This window comes from Serinus canaria, chromosome 2 (genome assembly GCF_022539315.1).
Source record: "Serinus canaria isolate serCan28SL12 chromosome 2, serCan2020, whole genome shotgun sequence".
In the NCBI taxonomy this organism is placed as follows: Eukaryota; Metazoa; Chordata; class Aves; order Passeriformes; family Fringillidae; genus Serinus; species Serinus canaria.
Window position 1 is genome coordinate 35,211,326 of NC_066315.1, and position 21,579 is coordinate 35,232,904.

The window sequence follows — 21,579 nt, forward strand, 5'->3', positions numbered from 1 at the left end:
ATGTACAGCAAGTATTTCAAGTATTCTTGATTTACCTGAAAACCGTAAGAAAGAGACTCAGAACTGCATCTTATTTAAACACAAACTTCTCCTGGAATATCTCAGTAAATTACACTCACTGCCTCTTTCACAGCATCTTCCCTCAGCTGAGGCCCAGACATTTTCTTCCTCTCGAGACTCCTCAATACCTTTCATTCCAAGTTCTGGTGTTGAAGGAAAACTTCCAGTTGGGTAAAGCCACATAAGTAACAGCAATCTCAAGCTTAGAACATCTGTAATTTTTCACTCCTTTTAATAAAATTAGGACACTTCAGAGACAGCTTGTTTCTGTCTCACCTTTGAAGCTGTTCTCTTTCATGCAATTTCATCTCCCAATACTCCTCTTAGATCAACTCCTTGCTGTAAAACAATACCAAGGACTTAAGCTTTATAAACAAAGCAGCAGAGATTTCACTCTCCTCGGTTTTACATGGAATTTGTGCCCTCTGTCATCTCAAGACCCCTAATCATTACAACCTGAGAAATTCTATTGTATCATGGTATTGTGTCTATTTCAAAGCAATAAGAAATGCAGTGTTAATTCTTTCTTAAGTTTTTCAAAGCTTAATGAAATCCACACTGATGTTATCAATTATGTTATCACCTCCCCAGGTTTCAAATGATTTTCTTCCCATTTTCCACATCTTGACTTGTTATTGTGTATAAATTGTGCATGTTATTGTAGTTATTCAACAACATTTAGGAAATCAAATGTAAGCCAATTTCCCACAGTTGACACAAAATGCTGACATAATTCAAACACTCTCATTAAAGCATAAACAGTGTGAAAATCGCTTTTTATTAATTTTCAAGTATAAACCAGTATTTTCTACATTTGCTTACCCAATGCAAATTATCTCCACTGTGGTCAGTTCCAGCATTAACTCTTAGAGATATTTTACACCATGATAATGGATTGTGCTTAATCACAGAAACATATCAAAATGAATTTGTGAGACAAGAAGAATGAAACAAAATTAATGTCAAGATTCAACATTGTTCCACCTTCCTCGCAGAGTACCCAAGAGAACACAGCAACTCAGCAGATTTATGTTTTTCTGTGAGTTGTATCCCTTCTAGGATTTTATCCTTTTGCACTTCAGATTATTTCAGATATTATCTCCCTGTACAAGTGTGCAGAGACTTTCCTACATTACTCTGCCTAACAGTAACCCATGGCCTTGGGCCAGACCCAAACCAAAGTGCCATACCTAATAAGCCAAACCTTTTTCAACAAATTTGACTGCAGGTGACAATCCCTGCCAGCCCAGTGCTTTCTCTCCTCAGATCAAGTGCCTTCCATCCACTAGATAACTGACACTTACTGACAATGGAATAATAGAAAATAAAGCAAGCAAAACCCAAATCAGAGACAGAATATTCCCTTCTGCACATGTAACAACAAAGAACCTGGGCAATTAAGAACTGATGTAAATATAAAATAATCTGTTTAGAGTATCCTGCATAGTAACTGTTGTAGGTCATGACAGAAGCATAGACAAAGAGCTATTTGATTTCTAAAGTCTGATCTCTAAGTCAGATTGTCAGTTGCAGCAACAAATGAAAACACAGCAGACAGAATGCCAGGCAGGCCAAATATCTGCTTAAAATGTCACCTCTGCATCACAGTGCAGGTGGGACTCTGGGTCTCTATCCAGTTACATGAAGAACCTTTGTTGTACAATTAGGCAGGCACAGCACAAACACTGGTGGCTGCTGTGTCATGCCATCCAAAAATCAACATTATGCTCCAGTCTAACAGTTTTTATTGTTGTTAATCTGGTGCGGGATTTTTAAAAATTTTGTTTTCATGTGGATTTTTTTGTGGTCTTTCTGTTGGTGTCACTGTTGATATTTCAGAGAAGGTGATGGTAATGTTTTATTTATAATGCTTCTGACTATAAAGATTTACAATCTATTAATATTGGAAATCTCACTAATAAATATGGCCATGTTTTCAGCCTATAGGCATGGTGCTGTTTGTGAAGAGTTAAGCTTCAAACAAAAATTCAGGGTTTGCTTTTCCTATGAACACCATAAGTTCCAGTTAGTAAAAACAAATTCAGTAGACAGAAGCTTAGCCCTTGAGTCAGGCTGCATTTTTAATACACTACTTCCACATTCAGAAGAAGCTGAAAAATCAGTCTGTAAAATTAGGAAGCTACTACCAATGCAACGATTTCATTGCATAATAAAGGCCAATCAGGAATTATTCACAACAAGACACTTTGGCTTGGTCCTTAGAGGACAAAGTTTTTACCAAGCAGAATGGTGGTGTGGTTGGCTAAAAATCAAGCTACTATAATTGCAGACTGGCAAACACTTCTGTGTTTCAGACAGCATAAAACCCTCATCTTATTCTGTTCATCCAGAACATTCAAGATTTTAATTCACAGATAATAGGTATTACTCTGAGTAAAAGAAAAAGGATATAATTTTATCATCAGTGTTTGTGTACAATCTGTAAGAAGGCCTGATATACATTCATATGTGTCTTTCTCATTTTACAATTACCTAATTTCAGCATTTAGAGATTCCTCTAACAGCAGTTCTAAAATCCCACTTGTTCCAATGCTTAGGTAAAATACAGTTGTATCAGTTCCACTTCCAGAAAACAACTCAGTTTTGTTTAACTTGCTGCCTTGCATCACCATCCTCTTCCTCTTCTACTACATGTTAGAACGAGTCAGCCAGGGAAATTCCTGAAAGCAAAAAAACAGACCAACACAGAACAACAACAATATTAGAATGGGCAAACAGTAAGAGGGAATTCACAGGATACAAAGACTGCTCAAAAATGCTTCATCTCCTTTGGTCTAGCTTAAATTTTGGAAACAGTCATTAAGGACACTATACAGCCAGTAGGGAGAAAAACTCAAACAATCAGATAGGAAGAAATGCATGGCATGGTGTAAAAGGACCTGTTAATTCCATCTCCCAAATCTAACAACAATCTCTCTTCCTGGCAACCATCCTGCCTCCTCTGTGGTTTAAATAATAGTCCCTAAGGTTTTCAGAAGCTCACCACCATGAATCTTGCAGAAAAAGAAAGGAAAACACATACACACCTGTTTCTTTCTCTCAGATTGTGGATCAATCATTACATTTATAAGAGAAGGTGTTTGCTTGTCAGCCACAGTTGCTTGCAGAGCATTCTGCAATTCTTCTGGTGTTTCAACAAAGTATCCTTTACCTCCAAAGGCAGACATAATTTTCTCATAGTGTGCATTTGGCAGAAGAGAAACAGGAGGCGCACTGTAACAGAATGGAAAACATGACTAATGGCATGGGAAAATTGCCCAGCTGACTAATTTAATTACTTTAGCACCAATTTTGAAGTGCAAGATGATTATTGTGCTGGCCTGAAGAATTCTTCTGGGCTGAAAGAACTATGGTTCCTGTATCACCTAAGATGTGTTTATAGGATGCCGTACTCATTCTTACCTTGTGGAGTCATTCCTCAGCTAAGCTTTAGCCTAGTTCTCTTTGTACAAAGATCTCAGCTCAGAAGCAGAAGTCCTGTGTACTCAGGTAATTTTGGAGAGTATCAGGATTTTGAAAGTTAGGCCACTATGAACTCTGTACTGTGTGGACTGAACTGCTGCAGGAACCTGACAAAACTAATAGAGAATCATCTCTCTGCTGCACTGTTGAGCAAACAGTAGGCTGGAATTAGGTTGGCTGTTTACTTTTGGCAACTGGTTCTTACTTACATGAACTTAGCCCAGGACTAAATTGATTTTATAAATGTAATTTTAATCTGGGTCATAAAGCATTAAAAATTAAGAGAATGACCATTTTGGTCACTTCTTCCACAGTTACAAAGGACATACTTTGAAGATGCTTACCGTGTAGCAGGGTCACCAGACTTTAACATCGCCTCCCAGGAATTCGTATCCAAACCAGTGTAAATCCCATTGTTGTTTATTACAATTATCAGGATTGGCAAGTTGTATCTATAAAAAGACACATATGGAAGAATTCTGAAATACTTGCCCCCTTCTGTAAGATGCTAAGAGTGTAATTTTCCTTACAAGTAAAGTAAAAAAACCCTCCCACTTCCACCTGAAATATGATTCAACCATCACTAGTAAAGCACTAGTAAAGTACTATATCACAACAACATAAAAAATGAGCATGCATGTTTTCTGGCTTGTTTTCATGTGTTTTATGGATGCCCCACCTATCAGCAGTTAAATTTTTCTAGTTAAAGTTACCCTGAAGAGCATCTTCTTGAGCCAAAAAAAGCCAGTTACCTGCAGATAGTCTCCACCTCCATTCCAGAAAATCCAAAAGCACTATCCCCTTCAATGCAGACAACTCGCCTTTCAGGTGTGTGGTCCCTGGCTACCACGGCAGCTGCTATGGCAAAACCCAGCCCCACTCCCATAGTTCCAAAAGTACCTGCATCAAGCCTAAAGAGAGAATACAGAATTACTATCACTTTATTTCTACTCAATCTCTTTAATTAATTCATGTGCTTTACTTTAACTTTTAATACTTTGCAATATAGTATGCAAATACTGTTTTATAAACAATTGTTACTAAGAGATACCACATATAGAGATTATTATAGTCAGCCAAACATTTGATAAAACTGCAAATGTTTTAAGTGATATAAACATACTGGAACTCAAATTAAAATGAAGACGTCTTGTACACTAGTGCTACAATAAAGAACTATTCTCATATGCTTTTAGCTTGCATAGTTACAGTATTTCATAAACATTCAATTACTGTAGAGACAGACAGCATGAAATATTTCTTTATTTAATTCCTTGAAAATATAACTATTAGTCTGAAAGCCATTGATTAAATACTGCTGTTCAAATTTTAGTCTTCTGTTCAACCATTTGAAATCAAATTGAAAGCTATAATTTAGTTAGATCATTTCCATCAGAAGCACATAATGGATACAAAAGTACATAAAGCACTAGATTATTCTAGGGTTAACTGCTCGAATTTCCTTTCAGACATGTGCAGCGCAGTCTGAAGAGACAACCAGTAACATTACTGTGTACTTACTTTAAATAAGGGGGGAAAACACACACTCTTTCCCTAGCTCTACTGGAAGTACATGGGTGGTGTTGGTTGTTTTGCTCACAAAGCAGTATTTTGAGTACCCACATCTTAGGCGTGCAGGTTTACATCAAAGCATGCCCAATATACAATCCAATTCTCAAGTTTTCCCTGCTCTGAAGTGTTCCAAAGAAAAACTCTTTGCGTGAATTCTTTTCAACATAAGAATCCAAATGATTGTTTTTAGTTTTCATCAATATTTACCACAGACTCTGAACACAGAAACAAACATTGAGGTCAGGGAACTGAACACAATGCTCATCACTCTCTTTCAATAAGAAGAGAGCAACTATTATAATTCTGCTGCAGAGTGCGCAGAGAATTGTTACAATCTATGACAGGACATCAGTATGTGAGCAGAGAACTTTCCTTAATCCCTCTCCCAACGTATTATACTTCTGTTTTCCAGGCCATTTTACTTCTTAGCTACTTGAAAATATTCATGCAGAAATGTAGCATGTTGAGTCAGAACAAAAGATATCACACCTTTGACGGGGATAGAAATTTGGAAGCATAGTTCGTCCAATGTCCATGGTGTTTGCTCCCTCACTTACTAAAATGCAGTCCTTGGGTATCAGTTGTCTGATGTGATGAAAGACCATATAATAATTCATAGGCAGAGATTTCTGCGATGCTAATCCCTTAAAAAGAAAAGATATTAGTAACTCCCATGAATAGCATTTAGGGTGCAAAACAGAGACACATAAGTAGTAACAATGGAAATAAAATACACTCTGCTAGGTAAGGCTGAAGTATTTGGTTTTTCAGGCACTGAATCAAGGTCACTCCTTTTGTATCTGTCCTGGGGACACAATATATTTATCAGAGGCTCAACAAGCTCAGCAGCCCTTCAATGGCCTATCATTAGCAGAAGCTATTAAAACTCAGTTTAACCCAAGAGGCTCATGAAATTTTTCCTTATCAGGTGTGATTATTGACAACCCTAAGTGAGCTGTCATCTGTGTGCTGGGAGACAATTCAAAAGAGCAATCTTCTAAAATGATTTTATTTTAGATACCAGTCTTGGGAACATGCGCCTGAAATTGCAGAATACGAATTACACAAAGTTAGGTATATACCAAGCATCTGTGGTCTCTTGGCCTTAACAGCTACTTGCTTTTAACATAGATTAACCTAGACCAGCACTGCTAAACTGCACAATTACAAACATGATTACAATTAGAAGAAAACTAAGCATGTGTCTTCACCTAAGCCAGTTTCCACTTGGAGTACCTGTCCATTGCTTAAAAGCCACTGCCCATAATGCAGCAGCTCTGGCTGTGGTATTCTACTAATGGCTTTAAGAATCCAATCCCAAAGTGTAATGATTTCTACACAGCTTGAATTTATACAAAATCATAGAATACAGAAGAGTAAGCCTGTACCAGAATGGTACAAATTTTCAAAGTCTGCATGACTTAACTGAGAAATAATTGAGGAAGCTGGACACAGACCAGTTACAAAACTGACAATTTATCAGTGCCTGTTATAGCAAGAAACCTTTTAATTTCTTTAATGTCCTGCTACCTTCAAGCTTTCCTCATTGTTCTTGATTTTCCCTCTTAGCTTCTGCCACCACTCTGAATCAGAAGGGTACTTCCATGATCTTTTCTTGAATTCTTCTAAGAGCTGGAACAATATTGAAATGTTGTAAAGGGCTCTTTTGACATGTTTAAAAGACAACAAAAGCATCAATAATAACATTACCAAGAACCATCCCAGCACAATCACAGTAATGCTAATCAGAATCTTTAACATAAAATTCGAGAATAGGCTAGATATGCAACACAAATATACTGTCTGAAAAATGGTTTTCCTTGAACAGATGGAATGTTTTTTCTTTTATTTTTAACTGGCAAATTACATCACATGAATCAGAGGAAATTGAGGTCAAAACCAGAGGACACGGGACATTACGTTACCTGCTCAGTTACGGCGTTTAAGTCACCTAATAAAGTTGCAGCTGGCCTTACATTATTCCCCAGCTCTTCTGCACAAATATCAATCTGTATTTCAAAAAGAAAAACAACCACTAACTCAAGGATATTACCAGAATTTTTTTTTTCAGTTCAAGTGAGGAACCTGCCCAAACAGAATACATAGATGTCTAACATTGTCTTCATAACCTGTTTTGGCTGCACAGGTAACTTCCTTTGTCTTTCCTTGACATGACATCAGGAAACTCTTTATACAAAGGGGTTGTATAGTACATACAAAACCCTATGGTACATACAAAACCCTATGGTACATACCTATTTTAAAGAAAAGTCATATATATCCTTAAAGTTGACTGCTTGCTTCTTTCAAGCTCCTGCAGACACTGTAGAACTTTATTACAGCATTGTATGTGAGCTAAAAATCTAGGTTCAGGTATACTTATACAAAGCAGCAATTTTCTCACTGAGAAAACTGTGTGTATACTACTTGACAGTAAGAACTTGGTTAGCATGAAGAAACTGAAAAGTAAGTTGCAACTACTGAAGCAAATCTATCAGTGATGCATGAGCCCTCTAAGGTTACATAAACCGTTATTTTTGACTGGGTCACACAGACAATGAAGTGATTTAATATTTTAATACTAATCTCTGATAGTGAAAAAAATTAAGTGAGATGAAAAAATGTTATCTTTAAATTTTTTAGGAAGAGGAAACAAAATAGGTATTATTTGTAAAAATAATGTGTATTTCTAAAAAATTTGCTTAAAAATTAATGCTATTAAGTTTGAAGTGAAGTTTGGAACTTTAGACTATGTTCCAGGTCAGTGTAACCAGGACAGTCAATATGTTGAATCAACTTCTACTATTTGATCACAGAGTCTTGGAGAGGAGATTTTAAGGACAAAATTTAAAGACTTCTTTTTTTAAGAGCTGGCAAATTGTCAAATGCATCAATTAGTTAAACATCCTGTCTTCCTCTTATTTCATTTCTCAGTGACTGAGCTCTTACATTAAGACAGGATCTGCAGTTATTTTTCAGAAAAATATCAGCCAAGAGAGCAGTATGAAAGATTCCACAATTTCAAAGACAGTTTTCTTTCAGTCATAGAAATTCCAATGCTCCAAAGATCACAGCAGTATTGTGAGTCTAACCCTGTATTAGTCAACTGCATAGATGTGTCTGCCCTCCTCATTACAGCAGCACCAAGCTCTTGATGCTAGGAACAACATTCTAAGCATTCTTGAAAAAAAAATAGGAAGTAAAAACAATGATTAAAGATACCATAAGTATTTCTGGAGAACTACCATAACTATATGCATCATACTGCACTCTCATTCATGGCCACATGGTCATTTCATGGCCACATGAAATACATTACCAAAATATTTTACAATAATTGCTCTGGTCAATGCTAGAACACAGAAGACTTCTATTAAGTGATAATAATTTTCCTGCTTACCTGAATAACCTTTACATCCTGTTGATATCTTGGTGGAAGACCAAAATGCAAAATCCAATTCAACCTTGCACCAAGCAGGATGATTACATCAGCATGCTGTAATGCCCTGATAAAGGGAAATGACAGAGGCAGATAAGAAGGAATCACTATTACATTTAACTGTCTTTGCAAAATTAGAAACAACCGTAACCACCACAGCAAACCCCAGAATACACACAGAATTCTTCATTTCTCTAAGCTGCTTGCTTAGCCCCAAAACCTTGTATCCTTTTATACAGCCAACCACCAAGCCATTCTAGAGTTAAGGAACTTAAGAAAATTAATTATTATTTTCCTAATACACTGTATATAGGAGAGGAATCATTACATTAGGAGATCAACAAGATGCTAGAATGATGCTGAGGTTAAAGAAAAAGATTTACTATTGTGACACTGGCAACAGTGGGTGCCAAAATTAAGATTGGTATGGGCCTCTCAGTTTAGTCTGCCATTAATTTACCTTTCAGATAGGCAGACAATATTTGGTATATTCTTTTATTCTCCATTCTTCCTAGCAGAATGCTTAACAGTGATAAAGCTAATATGCTCAGCAATGGACAGCATTTTACTTTCAGGGTATATAAATGCTCCATCTGCAAACTGACTGTGAATATTCCTACATAGTAGGGTTCTTAAGAGTCCATTCACATTAACTTTGCCAAAGGCCAAAAAAACCCTGTTAAAAATCACTTTAAACATAGTCATTCAGGGTAGTTTGAAATATCTTACTTTTCTTTATAAATAAAGTGAAATTTAGTGATAGGGTATTGCAAACACCACGGAGAAACAACAGCTGGCAAAACTTCAACTGCAACATGGGCAGTTCAAGCTTCTGTTTATGGTGTTAAAGTAAAAAGGAGGAGTTTGTCTAGTGTACAAAGCTAAACATTTAACATAAACTGTTTGCCAGCTCTGTTTTATATTACAAAATACACACTAGCAACATTAATACATCTTCTTGCCATAGGTTTCATAGCTACAGAATATAATATATCTCAAATTATCTTTCTGGTCAGCATTCTAAAGTGATCCACTTAAATCCCTTTTCCAGCAGGATCTCCAGTGCTCTACAGTGAGATGCAAAACATAGTTGAAAAAATTTTTGTGGTATGAATGTTCTCTTCCCTGGCATCTGTAGCCCACCAAAATTCCTAGTTGTTTCTCAGCTGTTAGGATTAGAAGCCTTGCTTTATATTTACATTGATCTTGCTGCAGCTACACAATTTGGATGGTTATCAGGAACTACTCCTTTTGCCATTGGTGTAGGCAAAAAAGGCAGTCCACAAAGGTCCACCAACTTTCTGATGTTGTTTTCAGCATGTGAATAAGCAGCACCTGAATGAAATGAAAGAGACTGCTTAATACTACAGAAACCAGCTGTATTTGCTTGCACTTCAATTAAGTTGATTCATTATGGCAGAAAGAGTACTGTTTCCCATTATGAAATCTGCCTGTTATTTTTCATTCTAAAGAACTCAAAACTAAACATGCCAAACCACAGATATCTGCAGTTAAAATTTCACATATTTTCAACAAAAAGTTTTGTTTGCTTGGTTTTCTTGTAAGACTTCAGCTGAACTCTTTTATCAACTTTTATCAATTTTAACTCTTTTATCAAATTTTATCAATTTTTATGAAGCAGTGCAGGGAAAAAGAGGAGATCTTGTTTATTCAAAATGACAATTTTCTAGTGAGTGAAATTTGGGATTAGGGGACAGAGATTTCTGCAGCAGCAACAGAAGATGACCTTTATGTTGTGCCATGTCATTTCTTGCTTACCCCTTGTTCCATAACAACCTGCCCAAAGACTCTACCATAAGCCTTTAGTGCATAGAGAGAAGTACAAACAAGTCCTTGTAAAGGTATGTGTTTGTGCACAGATTTCCTGTGATGCTGCAGCAGTACATGGCTGCTGAATTAAGCTTGCCCAGGCAACCTGGATTAACTGACTGGTCCTTGTGCAATGGCTTGAATCTATGAGTCTTAGATCCAGAAAAATATACTTTTACAAATCTTTCAAAAAAATTTCTGCTAACAATATATAGCACAAAGTGCAGGTACATTTGTTGAGTAAATTCTCAATTGCTGACATAGACAAAAAAAATCTTTTTTTTTTTTTTTTTTTTTTTTTTTGGAGTTTTCACCTTTCACTTTCAAAGAACACCCTTTTCTTCCTGTGTATCCAGCCAGAGAGAAAAAAAAAATCCCATAATCTCTTCTGATGTACCTTCTGTTTTCAATTTTGCTACCTAATCAATCATAAGATCCATCTCATTTCAATCACTGCACTCCCCAATTAAACACAGACTGAGACCATTCCCCATATCTGCAGGAAAACAGCCTGGGTTAAATGAGCTGGTTATTTTAATTCTCTTCCTAGCTGACCTGTATCTTCAACAGAAACACCACTGCACTGGCCAACACTCTACAAGGAGGCATAAAAGAAGTGAAAGCACAGAAAATAATTACCCCCCATCTCCAGGAATTGATTAGACTGGCAGAGTACAAAGAAAAGTCTGTAAAACAGCAACAGCAGCAGCACCTGCTGTGTTACTGTACATCCCCACACAGGTAGGCTGGCACTTTCAGCAAGAACCAACAGAAAAATGACCTTTGGTTACTCTGATTCTTGCTATATATGCCAGAGCAGAGAATATAATTTTTTTAATAGAATTTAAATTGCTCGGAATTTTGGAAGTAATTTCTTGGTATTGGCTCTAGGATTAAAGACAACAGTTATCTGATTTTTTTTCTACATAAACTTGTATTTTACAAATTGATTTTTCTTTAAACTAGATAAAAAATAAACCATTCAAGAACAGGAAAAAATTCTAGAACCAGAACAGATTTTAACATTAAATTCCAAAGAATTTTGTGTTTTTACTACTGGTTGGTTGGTTGATTTGTTTGACTAAAAAGAAGATGGTAACACTACTGGGGAAAAGCAATCACTGTTCTTGTCCTGAATATGCACAGTTCAAAGCTACAACAAAGCATTCTACCTTTGCCAATGATGAGCAGAGGCTGCTTGGAAAGAGCAATGACAGAGGCTGCTTTGGATACAGCAGAGTGTTCAGCCATGCTGATGGGAGGTGGCAGGCAGCATTCCGTGTACCTGCAGCCAAGCAAAACAAAAGAGGCTCTTGAAAAATTCAAAACAAGAAATGTTGAAAGACAAAACCTATTGTTTGGCATAAAATTGCAGTTGCTACACACCATGTTACAGCATTTATTAGAACAGGAAATATTTTTTTCAAAACAGCCTTTGAAGTTTTCCCTCCTTGTCTCTTTAATCTTGTAGGTAGTTTTGTCTCAGAGATTTACTGAGTGACATCATTATATTACCATATTAACTCATTCTTTTTTGCAAATTTCATTACAAACTGTAATCTGTATCATGTTATGATGGAATGCCACATTTAGAGGTTGGATTTTCTTGTTTTAGGAAAGAAATTGACCTATAAATCTTTCTTTTGTTCAGTAACTTAATAATGAACGTAATCTTTACGTACTTGACAGAGCTCTTATTCACCTGAAGATTCACAAAATCCCCGGGTATGTCAATATAGCAGGAACCTGGACGACCATACATACTGGTTCTTACAGCCTAGAAAACATACATCACAGCTTTAATCACTGTTTGACAGGATTTTAAAAATATTTATATTCAAAAAAGCAAGAAAACTCTGCTGTAGGCAGACAAGGTGTTCAGTTTTATTTTGCTGATTCATCATAGTGGAAGCTTCCATGGATTTATACCAACAAAATAAAGTTTTGACAGCTATTTACACTTTCTCTTATATACCAGCTGGTGCCCTTCAGCAGATGTACAGTATTAGACTCTAAATTCTTTGTTTAATCTGAAATGAGACAATGGCTTTATTAGCTGATATGTTTGGAGATAAAAAATTAAATATTCATGCTGAATTCTACTTAAAGTAGCACAGAGTAAGACTAAGAAAACCAATGCCTCCATTTTCTACTACTTTTGATCCCAGTTCTTCTGTTGCAGGTAGATGCTGTGCTGAATCTGCACTTCTGGAAACAGTATGACTGTATGCAGAATTTCGGCTGACATGGCTGAAGGGCTGCTACAGCAGTACCAAGAGACTTCTCTAATCCTCTCTGAAGCACTGAGATAAGGATATGTTTTTTCTCACTCTCAAAAAAACCCAACAGAACAACAACCAAACTCAAACCCCAAACACAACCATCTCCACTGCCCCAATCCAAATCTCCTTCACATGACAATGGTAAAACAGCTGAAGCATTACATTTCTAGTTATTGCAGCTCTCCCTAAGAGCATTTATTTAATAAAAATTTTTCAACTCTATCTGAAGCTAACAAAAATCACTGCAGGGATCAGTAAGCATCTGACTGGACTAGGGTCTATTTCTAGCCTACTCCACAGCGCTGTTCATAAGGCAGAACCTCACAGTTATCAATTTACTCAATCAACCATCACCTCCTTTCTGCCACAGCAAATTACTTAGAATAACAACTATACAAAAATAAACCCTCAAAACCTAAACAGGAGACAGTTACCTGATGTTCTGTTGTTTATTTTGTACTTTTTCATACCTTTTCAATAACAGCAGGAATAACTTCCAGGCTGCTTGGGCGGACAGAGAGCTTGTTGTACAGCCTGCCAGCTTCAACCTGAATCGAGGCAAATAACCATTGTACTGATTTATCAAAGTAATTTTCTAATTTCCACATGAATAAAATGAAAGAGATTCCAGATGAAAACTGACAAGGTGGAAACTTCCCCATAGAAAAATGCAGTAGCAGCTGGTGAAAATGGTCAAAACCATACTCATTCCTACGAGTGCTTAAGTTTTTTGGCTTTTTTTTCCTTCCCCCATAAACTGGTTTATTTTCTTGGACATTTTGCTTTTGTCCACCTCAGAATATACAAAGGTAATTTATACTAGCTGAAAACCTAAAACAGAGTATGAATTCCAACATGAAGGCAATCTGCTGTATTTACACAGTGTCAATTTTAAACCAGTAGATGGAGCAAATCAACAGCATTATAAGATCTGCTAGGAAATGTTGGTGTTCAGGACTGTTTTTCCTACGATAATGAAGAAATAAGAATTTTTTAACTGAAACCTTCCTGTAGAAAGCTATATGTCTGTGTACCTGTGGAAATTCTTGGAAAGCTCCCATGGTTTCCTGATTTCTGTCAGAAGAGCCGCCAATAACAATCAAAGGCCTAGAAAAGTATAGTAAAAACAAACAAAAATCCCTGTAACTATACATATATATACATACACACACACACACACACACACACACATATATATATATATATATATATATACATATAAATATAGCATCCCCAGATCTGTACAAGAATAGATACAGAATACAGAAATGGATTCTAAACATCAGTGTCAGCCAGTGGCCTTCCCAGCAGCTTTTGGGTCACCAGTTTTGGGACAGTTTGGCCATATTAAGTGACATGGATCATAGAAGTTCTAAAACCAAATCCTATTGCAGGCAGTTTACATTCATGTTTGAAAATATGGGTGACACAGTGGTTTGAGGAAATGAAAACACCTAATAAGAAGTTAGAAAATATTGATTGGTCCAAAAAGTATTAAGATATGTGTTTATAAAGGATATTGTAACATGCACAAACACTAGAACTAAGAAACAAGCTAGGATACAATTTTTCAAAATGATTATGTTTTCTTTGAATACAATTTGCAACACAGCAAAGTAAGCTGGCTGAGAGCACAACTCTCTGTATTTTATTTTTAGTAAAAAAACTCCAAAACCAAAAGAAACAGACAAAAAATTGACATGCCTGCAAGCAGTCCTGAACTTAAATCAGTTCACAGCTATGTGAGGAAGGCAGTATTACTTTATAATGAGGCTTATACATTTCACAGGAGCATTTTTACTGCAATTTCCACAAAATATAATAAATAATTTTCCTGCAGTGAATGGAAACCTGTCTTTTATTCAAATTGCAGGTCAAACTCCTTAAAATGCTAAGTGCTGAGTCAACAGAGGAAAGTTGTTTTATTAATCTCCATATTCATCTGCACTATATTGAAATTTTGGGTCTATAGCTTTCTAGGCTTTTTCTCTTAAACAATTTCTCTTCAGATATGGCCTTATAGACTGCATTTATCTATACAATGTATCAAGTTGAAACATTAACAGTGAGTTCCACGCATAATCCTAAATTTAATCACTCATAAGACTTGGGGATATGTGTATCTAGATCCAAGCTTCATAACCAGGCCATTCCTCTGCCATACATGAAAAATCTCAGTTTGAATCCCCTGGAGCAGTGAAATGAGAACTTCAGGCTGCATCTTACCTCCATGAAAACTCGTTATGGAAAAACTCACTTGGTGACTGCTCTACACATTTTATTCTGCTTATTCTCTCCCCTCAACAAAATGATTATTACTATCCAAGACTGTTTGACAGTGACAAACCCTCTGCTCCTCCCACTTGCCTCTTTCAAATTTATTTAAATATTTCAATACTTTATTTAAATATTTCAATACTTCCCAATAATGAAATACAATTACAAAACTGGTCTACTATTTAGAAAGCCAACTCCAACAGCTATATCTTGAAAAGATTTAGTTTTGCCCTTGAAGTTTTAAATAATTCTAACTAGAAATAAGTTTTTCCCCTCAAGGAAATCATTGTATTACTGTCACAATATTGTAGACATTTTGAAGAGCAGTGCTTATAAAGCAAGGCAAAAAAACAGTGAAGCAGAAAGAACATTTCACTATAATGAAACTAACAAGGGTAAGTCTTATGGACTTGCGAAGAAGAACTTCAATAAATTGATAAAAAAAAAAATTAACTGCAATTTCAGCATGCTTGCGTTTACTCCCAGTCTTACCAACTACCACACACTTGTCTTTGGAGTCTATTGTCACAGCCAGAATGAGGTACAAAATCTTGCTCAGAATGAGACAGGACAGGAGGCAGCAGCATGGCTGGCAATTTTCAGCAGGAAGTATCAAGAGTACCCTGAAAAGTACCCTCAAAAATGTCTTCTGCAAATCCATAAGTAAATTACATGCACACTTCTTTCTTCTAATCAAACTCCTGACTGTTCAAAATCAAGGTTTTCCTATAATATTTTTTAGTCTAAGGTCAAATAGTGACAGCAAAACTTTAGTCAATAACTCATTTTTAAAAAAAAAAATTTGAACACTAGAGGACACTTTTCAAAATGTCAGCCTTGATTTGTAGTGGTCCCGTTACCGAGCTTCCCTCATCCATCAGCCACTGCTAATTCAGTTTTCCAGTGCTCACACTGCTCTGGATCACATTCTGTTCTGTGAACACATCTGCTTGGCATTGCTACAGCTTCTTCCCAGAATTCCTCAGTACAGCTTTCTGAACAGCTTTTAGTGGCAGACCAGACAAAGCTGTCACGTCTCACTGAAAGCTTATAGGAGTAAATACTATCCCTCCGTACATCATTTAATTCAATACTTAATTACTGCTCTAAATGTCTGCGTGGGGAGCAAATAGGGATTTTAACAATGCAGTTGTCAATTTATTCACATATGAAATACAGTAATTCAAAGGCAGTATGAATTTAAATTTAGAAAACACCTTTAAGATTATCTCCATGATCATGAGAGCATTACAGGCTAATATTGACTTCATTTTCAAACACATCCATACAACGAGCTATACTGGTAGATTTTCTAATATACACACAATGGAGTAGGACAAAACCAAGAATTCTATCCATGAGAATACAAAAAATGTAACTAAATTAATTTTAAGGTTGATAAAGGAAGAATTCCTTTTTTCCCTTTTCATGTGGGTAATAAGAAATTTAAAATACTAAATACTGTGGAGCTCAACATCTGAAACAAGCAACAACACACAATTATTGGAATTTTAAAGGAAAAATGCAGTTAAATTACCAGCAGTTAATGGTTGCATTTGCCATCCCGCCAATGATGTGTAAGAAGCCAGGACCGGACACTACAAGACATACTCCTGGTCTACACAGAAAATACAAAAAGAAAAAAAGAGGAAGAGTGAAAAGGAAAGTGAGCACAGGGAACACCAAATAAATAATGAACAGAAATTAGTAAGGTGCTGAAAAATAGAAGATTAAAGTTTTACTCATGTCAGCAAAACTCATGAATGGCCAGGAATTTGTATGAATGACTAAAGGTAGACAAGGAAGTCAGAAACTATGAAGCTGTATCTATCCAATGAGAAAAGCAAGTGAACTATTATGTGCCACCCACACAGAGGTGGGCAATATACACAGGCTTCTCCTGACAAAGCTCTGACTTCTTCTATCACCTTTGCTCTGCCATCTAACGTTTGTATGCAATTTGGTAAACTTATGTTTACAGTTTTCTCAATTGTACTTTATCAGCAGTTACCAATTAAGAAAACTCACACTGGAAGAAGTGCAAATGATTCAACACAAATTTTACTGAAATTTAATTCAGGCAGAGACACTTGCTGTTCCAGGTGATGAGATAAAAAATGATAATTCTTAACTAGTGAGCATTTCTTAACAGCTTTGCACACTCTTTACATACCTGCCAGTCAAATATCCAACAGCAGATGCAGCATAACAGGCCTGTTGAAAATATTGGAGTTAATAATACCATTATTATTATTATTATTATTATTATTATTACTACTACTACTACATTTAATGATATTTTGTACATAAGTTTCAATGAAAATACTGAAAATAAGCAGGTACAGATTCTTCCCTGACTATAAAAGCTTAAATGTAAGTAAAACTCCACTTCACCCTTCCCATTATTAGAAGCATCCAGGAAGATTAATGTGAAAAATCTCAAGACTCTTCTCCACTTCTCTCCAGATTCCAGGCTCCTGTTGTCACAAGATATTACATTAGGATTATTTAGGATTTGAAAAAGAAAAAAATCAACCAGATCAAAAAAACCCAACTAAAACCAGGGGAAAAAATAAATAGAACAAAACATGAAACTTCTGCTTTCCACTGCTTTGAGCCTGACTCCCTTCACAGCTGCACCAACTCCAGCATATTATATGCTCACAACTAACTTAGGATACAAATATCAAGAGATTGCTTTGACTATGTAGTGGTAATTATTATTAAAGATTAAGCACTAACATAAACAATGTGTTTTGTTAACAAATAAACATATAGTAAAGGGGGTTTTGAAGTTTAAAACAGAGCTGGGTAATCAGTCTTGTAAACAACTGCAACAGCCACTAAGTACCCAAGGAGAGATACAAAAACACATCACCCTGTGAAGTTGCAACACAGTTTTCACTGTTCAAAGGGCGTGTGGGTGCTGGCGAGCTGCCTCTGGCAAACTTCACTAGGTCAGAGGCCACAGGAGAACGGCTTATGGGTATTGGTAGTGCTACTTTTACCTTCATGCTTCCCTCAGGTGTTTCTATTCTGCACTTTCATAAGCTTTTCACAGAATTATTAAGGTTGGAAATGACCTCCAAGATCAGTGAGTTCAACCTGTGACCAATCACCATCTTGTCAACTGGACCATGGCACTAAGTGCCACATCCAGTTGTTTTTGAACAATTCCAAGGGATGGTGACTCCACCACTGTCCTGGACAGAATAAGAGCATAAGGATGCCAATCAACAAGTACATTACTTGATTATTATCTCATAATGAGATTTTATTGTGTTTTAACTTGTTTATGGGCCCTATTTCCTATGAACACTACTAGTTAAAATTTTATCACTTTTACAAGGAAATTCTTTTGCTACATCTGGCCTAGAAATGAGGTAGAAACTCAACCCCTGGTAAAAAAATCCCTAATTTTCCATGTATCATATACAGCTGCCTTCACCAATAAAGGAGGCAGCTCTACACACATCCTCCACAGCCAGACCACACAACTGAGACATTAAAAGTATGACATGTATATGTTGAGTATATCTTGACTATACTATATATAACCTTTCACCCTTTGCCAAGAAACTACTCTATTATTCACTGAGGATAAAGAACAAACCAAAACTCACTTCAAGATGCAGCTTCATTCATCCTTTTCAACTCCCCAAAGAAGAGAAATCCTGACATTTTGACCTTAAAACAGTCTTTGTGCTGTTCTTATTCTACTAACAAAAGCAGCTCATAATTAATCAGCAGAATGTTTTTTGCCTCCTTCATCTAGTAAAGACTAATAAATAGAACAACATGTCATTTGGCAGTGCAAAGCAATCTCCTCTGTTAATTAGACACATGAGGAAATTAATTTTAATCATGTTAGTAACCAAAGGTAAAACTAGAATATTTGCTGAGTGGCCTACAGGAACATAAGATTGTGCTGAATTCCCAGTTCTTCAAAGACTCAAATACACCTTTTAAATATGTTTGTATGTTTGCCTCTCTCATATGTTACAGATTTTCCATAGAGACACCCATTCCTCTAAATTCTCACATTCCAATAGAACAATGTAAGGATCAGAAAGCAAAACACACAGCTCACAACCACCTGATTTAGAAGTACTGTAACAAGACTGTGTTGAGGACTGGGACAATCCTAAGGATTATGAATTACATAAGTTAAGGAAAACTAGCAACTGCTGTAGATCAGGTATGGGAAGTTGCTGGTGCCTCAGCCACCAGTTCAGTAGCCAGGTTATCTTCAACCTCAGATTACCCAAGAAACTACTGAGATTAAAGAGTTACTACTGTGGGAAACCAAACAAATGCAAAACTAGCTGCATAGCATGAAAATGCTGAGGAGCTTGGCCCTTTAATTTCTGACACCTACACAATAAAGCTGAAATATACAAAAATAAGAGAGTCTAGGTATATGTTCATGGTTGATTTTGAGCACTTGGAAGCATTATTACTTTCTATGGTTTGCAGTTCTGTGAGCTTTTAAAACACAGTTAAGGAAAAAACCTAGAATTATTTAAATTGTCAGAAGAAGTTTATAAGTCAACAGGAAAACTTTCCTCTTTGGGCACTTAAGAACACCACACGGGGGAAAAAATTAAAGGATCAGGTAATAAAGTCCTAAAAAGAAGTAAAATACTACCAGTTGGAGTAAGAATGATAATATTGGGAAGTGTGTAGAAAGCTACATAAAAACAAAAAAGCTCTGGAGGAGCATCTCAAAACCTGGCAGATAACACCTGACAGTATGTCACTTGAAGAAGATAATTTATATTTTTTTGTTCTCCATCACATGCTGTCTTTAAATTTATTTTTTTTTCTCCTATCCTTGCTCCCTCATTGGTGAATGGCATTTTTAATTACAAGAAGATGCAATTCCCTTAACAGAAAAGGAGGGGCCACTTTAAAATGCAATGGGGAAAGAAGGGCACAAAGAAACACTCAACCCAATGGACCAATGTTCTCCATTATTCCAAAATAACAGTGGCTGCTCCTGTATAGGTTCTTTAAAAGAAAATTAAGAGAGCACATTCTTTCTAGTAAGAAAACTAATAAAACTTAAACTGGGTTTATTCCATTGTAAAACAGTTAGGGAAAGGATTGATCCCACTACACATATATACTTACAGCTTGCTCATTTCTCATTCCCACATATTTTATTCCAACTGCCTGGGCTGCAACTGCAATTTCAGTGACTGGAATACCAACAATGCCAAACATGTATTCAATATTCTATAAAGAAAAAAAGTTGAGAAAAGTCAGAGTGTTTTTTCCCAAAAGACAGCTTTAATAAGCACATAGCAAACACAGATATGCTAACTACACAGGCAATCTAAAACTAAAATGTAACATATATAGTCACAGAGAAGCTCACAGGTCACTGTGCAAACATCAGCTGATGTTTGTAGCTCAGCCCTCTGTGGCTGTGAAAGCCCTGGAGTTTGGGAGTCTATAAGCAGTGGGACAAGAGTTCAGTGCCTCAGTCAAGGTGTGTTTAGCGCTTTCCACCGAGCAATTCTTACCTGGGACATCCCTGCTATGTCACTTTTCTGATTCTCAGTATGTCAGCTTCCTCTACTCTTAAAATGTCTCATGGCACCTTGTGCTTTCACAATTTCACAGAAAATGAACGGCAAAATGAAATGGTTGGGAAAGCACCGTGCCCACGGAAACACAGAGATGGAGAAGACTACGCTTGTATGGATTACAACTGAACTATTTTTCCATGTTTCGCAGGCCAAACGCAAAGTCTTCTCCCGAGACCCGCGCCAGCATCTCGAGTTTAGGGACAACACAGAGTTTTCGCCGCCGTAAAGGAGGCGCAGGAGGCACATCCCGCTGTCACGGGCAGAGTCGCAGAGGAGCCCCGGCATCGCTTGGTGGTAACGGGGGATGGCTAAGCTCGGGAACGGGGCAGGCTCGGGAACGGGGCAGGCTCTACAGGAGAAGGGAATCAGTGTCGGCGTGGGGAACGCCGCTCAGGGGCCGGGCCGCTGCCGGGGCTGTGCAGCGGAACCTCCCTCTCTCCCAGAGAGCGGCGGGGCGAGCCCTTTCCGTCCGCCCCCGGGAGAGCGGCGGCGCCGCTCGCGGTGAGTCCGGCCGCGCACGTTCACTCGCGGCAGGCTATCCCGGCCCACAGAGTGCCGGTCCCTGCCCCGCGCTCTTACTTGGGCCCTGAGGGCCTGGGCGATGAGCTGCGCCCCGCTGACCGCCTCGCCCTCCATGTCGGCCCCGCTGTCCCGGCTCCGCCGCCCGTCTGGAACGTGCCGGACCGGACCGGGACCCGGGGCGAAGGGCGCGCGCAGTGACTGACAGGAGGCTCGGCCAATCAGACAGCGGAAGAGGGCGGGCCCGAGGGACCCACCCCTGACCCCGCTGGCGGGCGGCGCGGGGCGGAGACCGGGATAGCTTCCTATTGGCCAGGGCGAGCAGCCAATCAGAGGGCGCGAGGCGCAGGCCCTTCAGCGTGAGGATCGCGGCCCGTGGGGGCGGGAGCGGGACCCGGAGCCGGCCGGGTGTTCCCGGAGCCGGCCGGGAGGGAGGAAGGGATCGCTGCAGGCCCGGCAGCGGCCCCGGTGGCCTCCGTGAGCCGCAGGGCCGCGCGGTACCCGGGGCAGTCGCCCCGAGCGC

The 21,579-nt window shown here is 37.9% G+C and overlaps 2 protein-coding genes across 6 annotated transcripts in view; one reads left to right on the top strand and one right to left on the bottom strand.

The window, feature by feature from the left end:
* BTD (biotinidase) overlaps window positions 1-21,579 on the top strand; it is a 40,502-nt gene that overhangs the window by 8,907 nt on the left and 10,016 nt on the right. For 2 of the 5 annotated variants that reach the window (XM_050971632.1, XM_018909563.3), the window contains exons 1-2: window positions 20,381-20,508; window positions 20,686-20,831. The gene's annotated coding sequence lies outside the window, so the exon portion shown is untranslated. Of the gene's footprint in view, window positions 1-20,326; window positions 20,509-20,685; window positions 20,832-20,851; window positions 21,039-21,579 lie in introns of those variants that run through there. The other 3 variants (XM_050971634.1, XM_050971635.1, XM_009086092.4) reach the window with 3 other exon arrangements.
* HACL1 (2-hydroxyacyl-CoA lyase 1) lies at window positions 818-21,263 on the bottom strand. The gene is made up of 17 exons (XM_009086093.4): window positions 21,117-21,263; window positions 20,077-20,181; window positions 17,117-17,157; window positions 16,481-16,561; window positions 13,701-13,773; window positions 13,137-13,214; window positions 12,067-12,161; window positions 11,557-11,669; window positions 9,754-9,889; window positions 8,516-8,621; window positions 7,041-7,124; window positions 6,646-6,747; window positions 5,605-5,759; window positions 4,296-4,454; window positions 3,888-3,995; window positions 3,108-3,294; window positions 818-2,741 (listed from the first exon to the last, which is right to left on the bottom strand). The coding sequence occupies exons 1-17, from the start codon at window positions 21,171-21,173 to the stop codon at window positions 2,709-2,711; spliced, it is 1,713 nt and encodes a 570-aa protein (XP_009084341.3). The 5' UTR covers window positions 21,174-21,263; the 3' UTR covers window positions 818-2,708.

Excerpts from the sequence above, each read along its gene's own strand:
- HACL1 (XM_009086093.4), bottom strand. The coding sequence starts at position 21,173 with ATGGAGGGCGAGGCGGTCAGCGGGGCGCAGCTCATCGCCCAGGCCCTC. Across the intron at positions 9,890-11,556 it reads TCTGCTCATCATTGGCAAAG|GTGCTGCTTATTCACATGCT; the intron begins GTAGAATGCTTT and ends CATTTCATTCAG. Across the intron at positions 3,295-3,887 it reads TCTGGTGACCCTGCTACACG|TGCGCCTCCTGTTTCTCTTC; the intron begins GTAAGCATCTTC and ends ATTCTGTTACAG.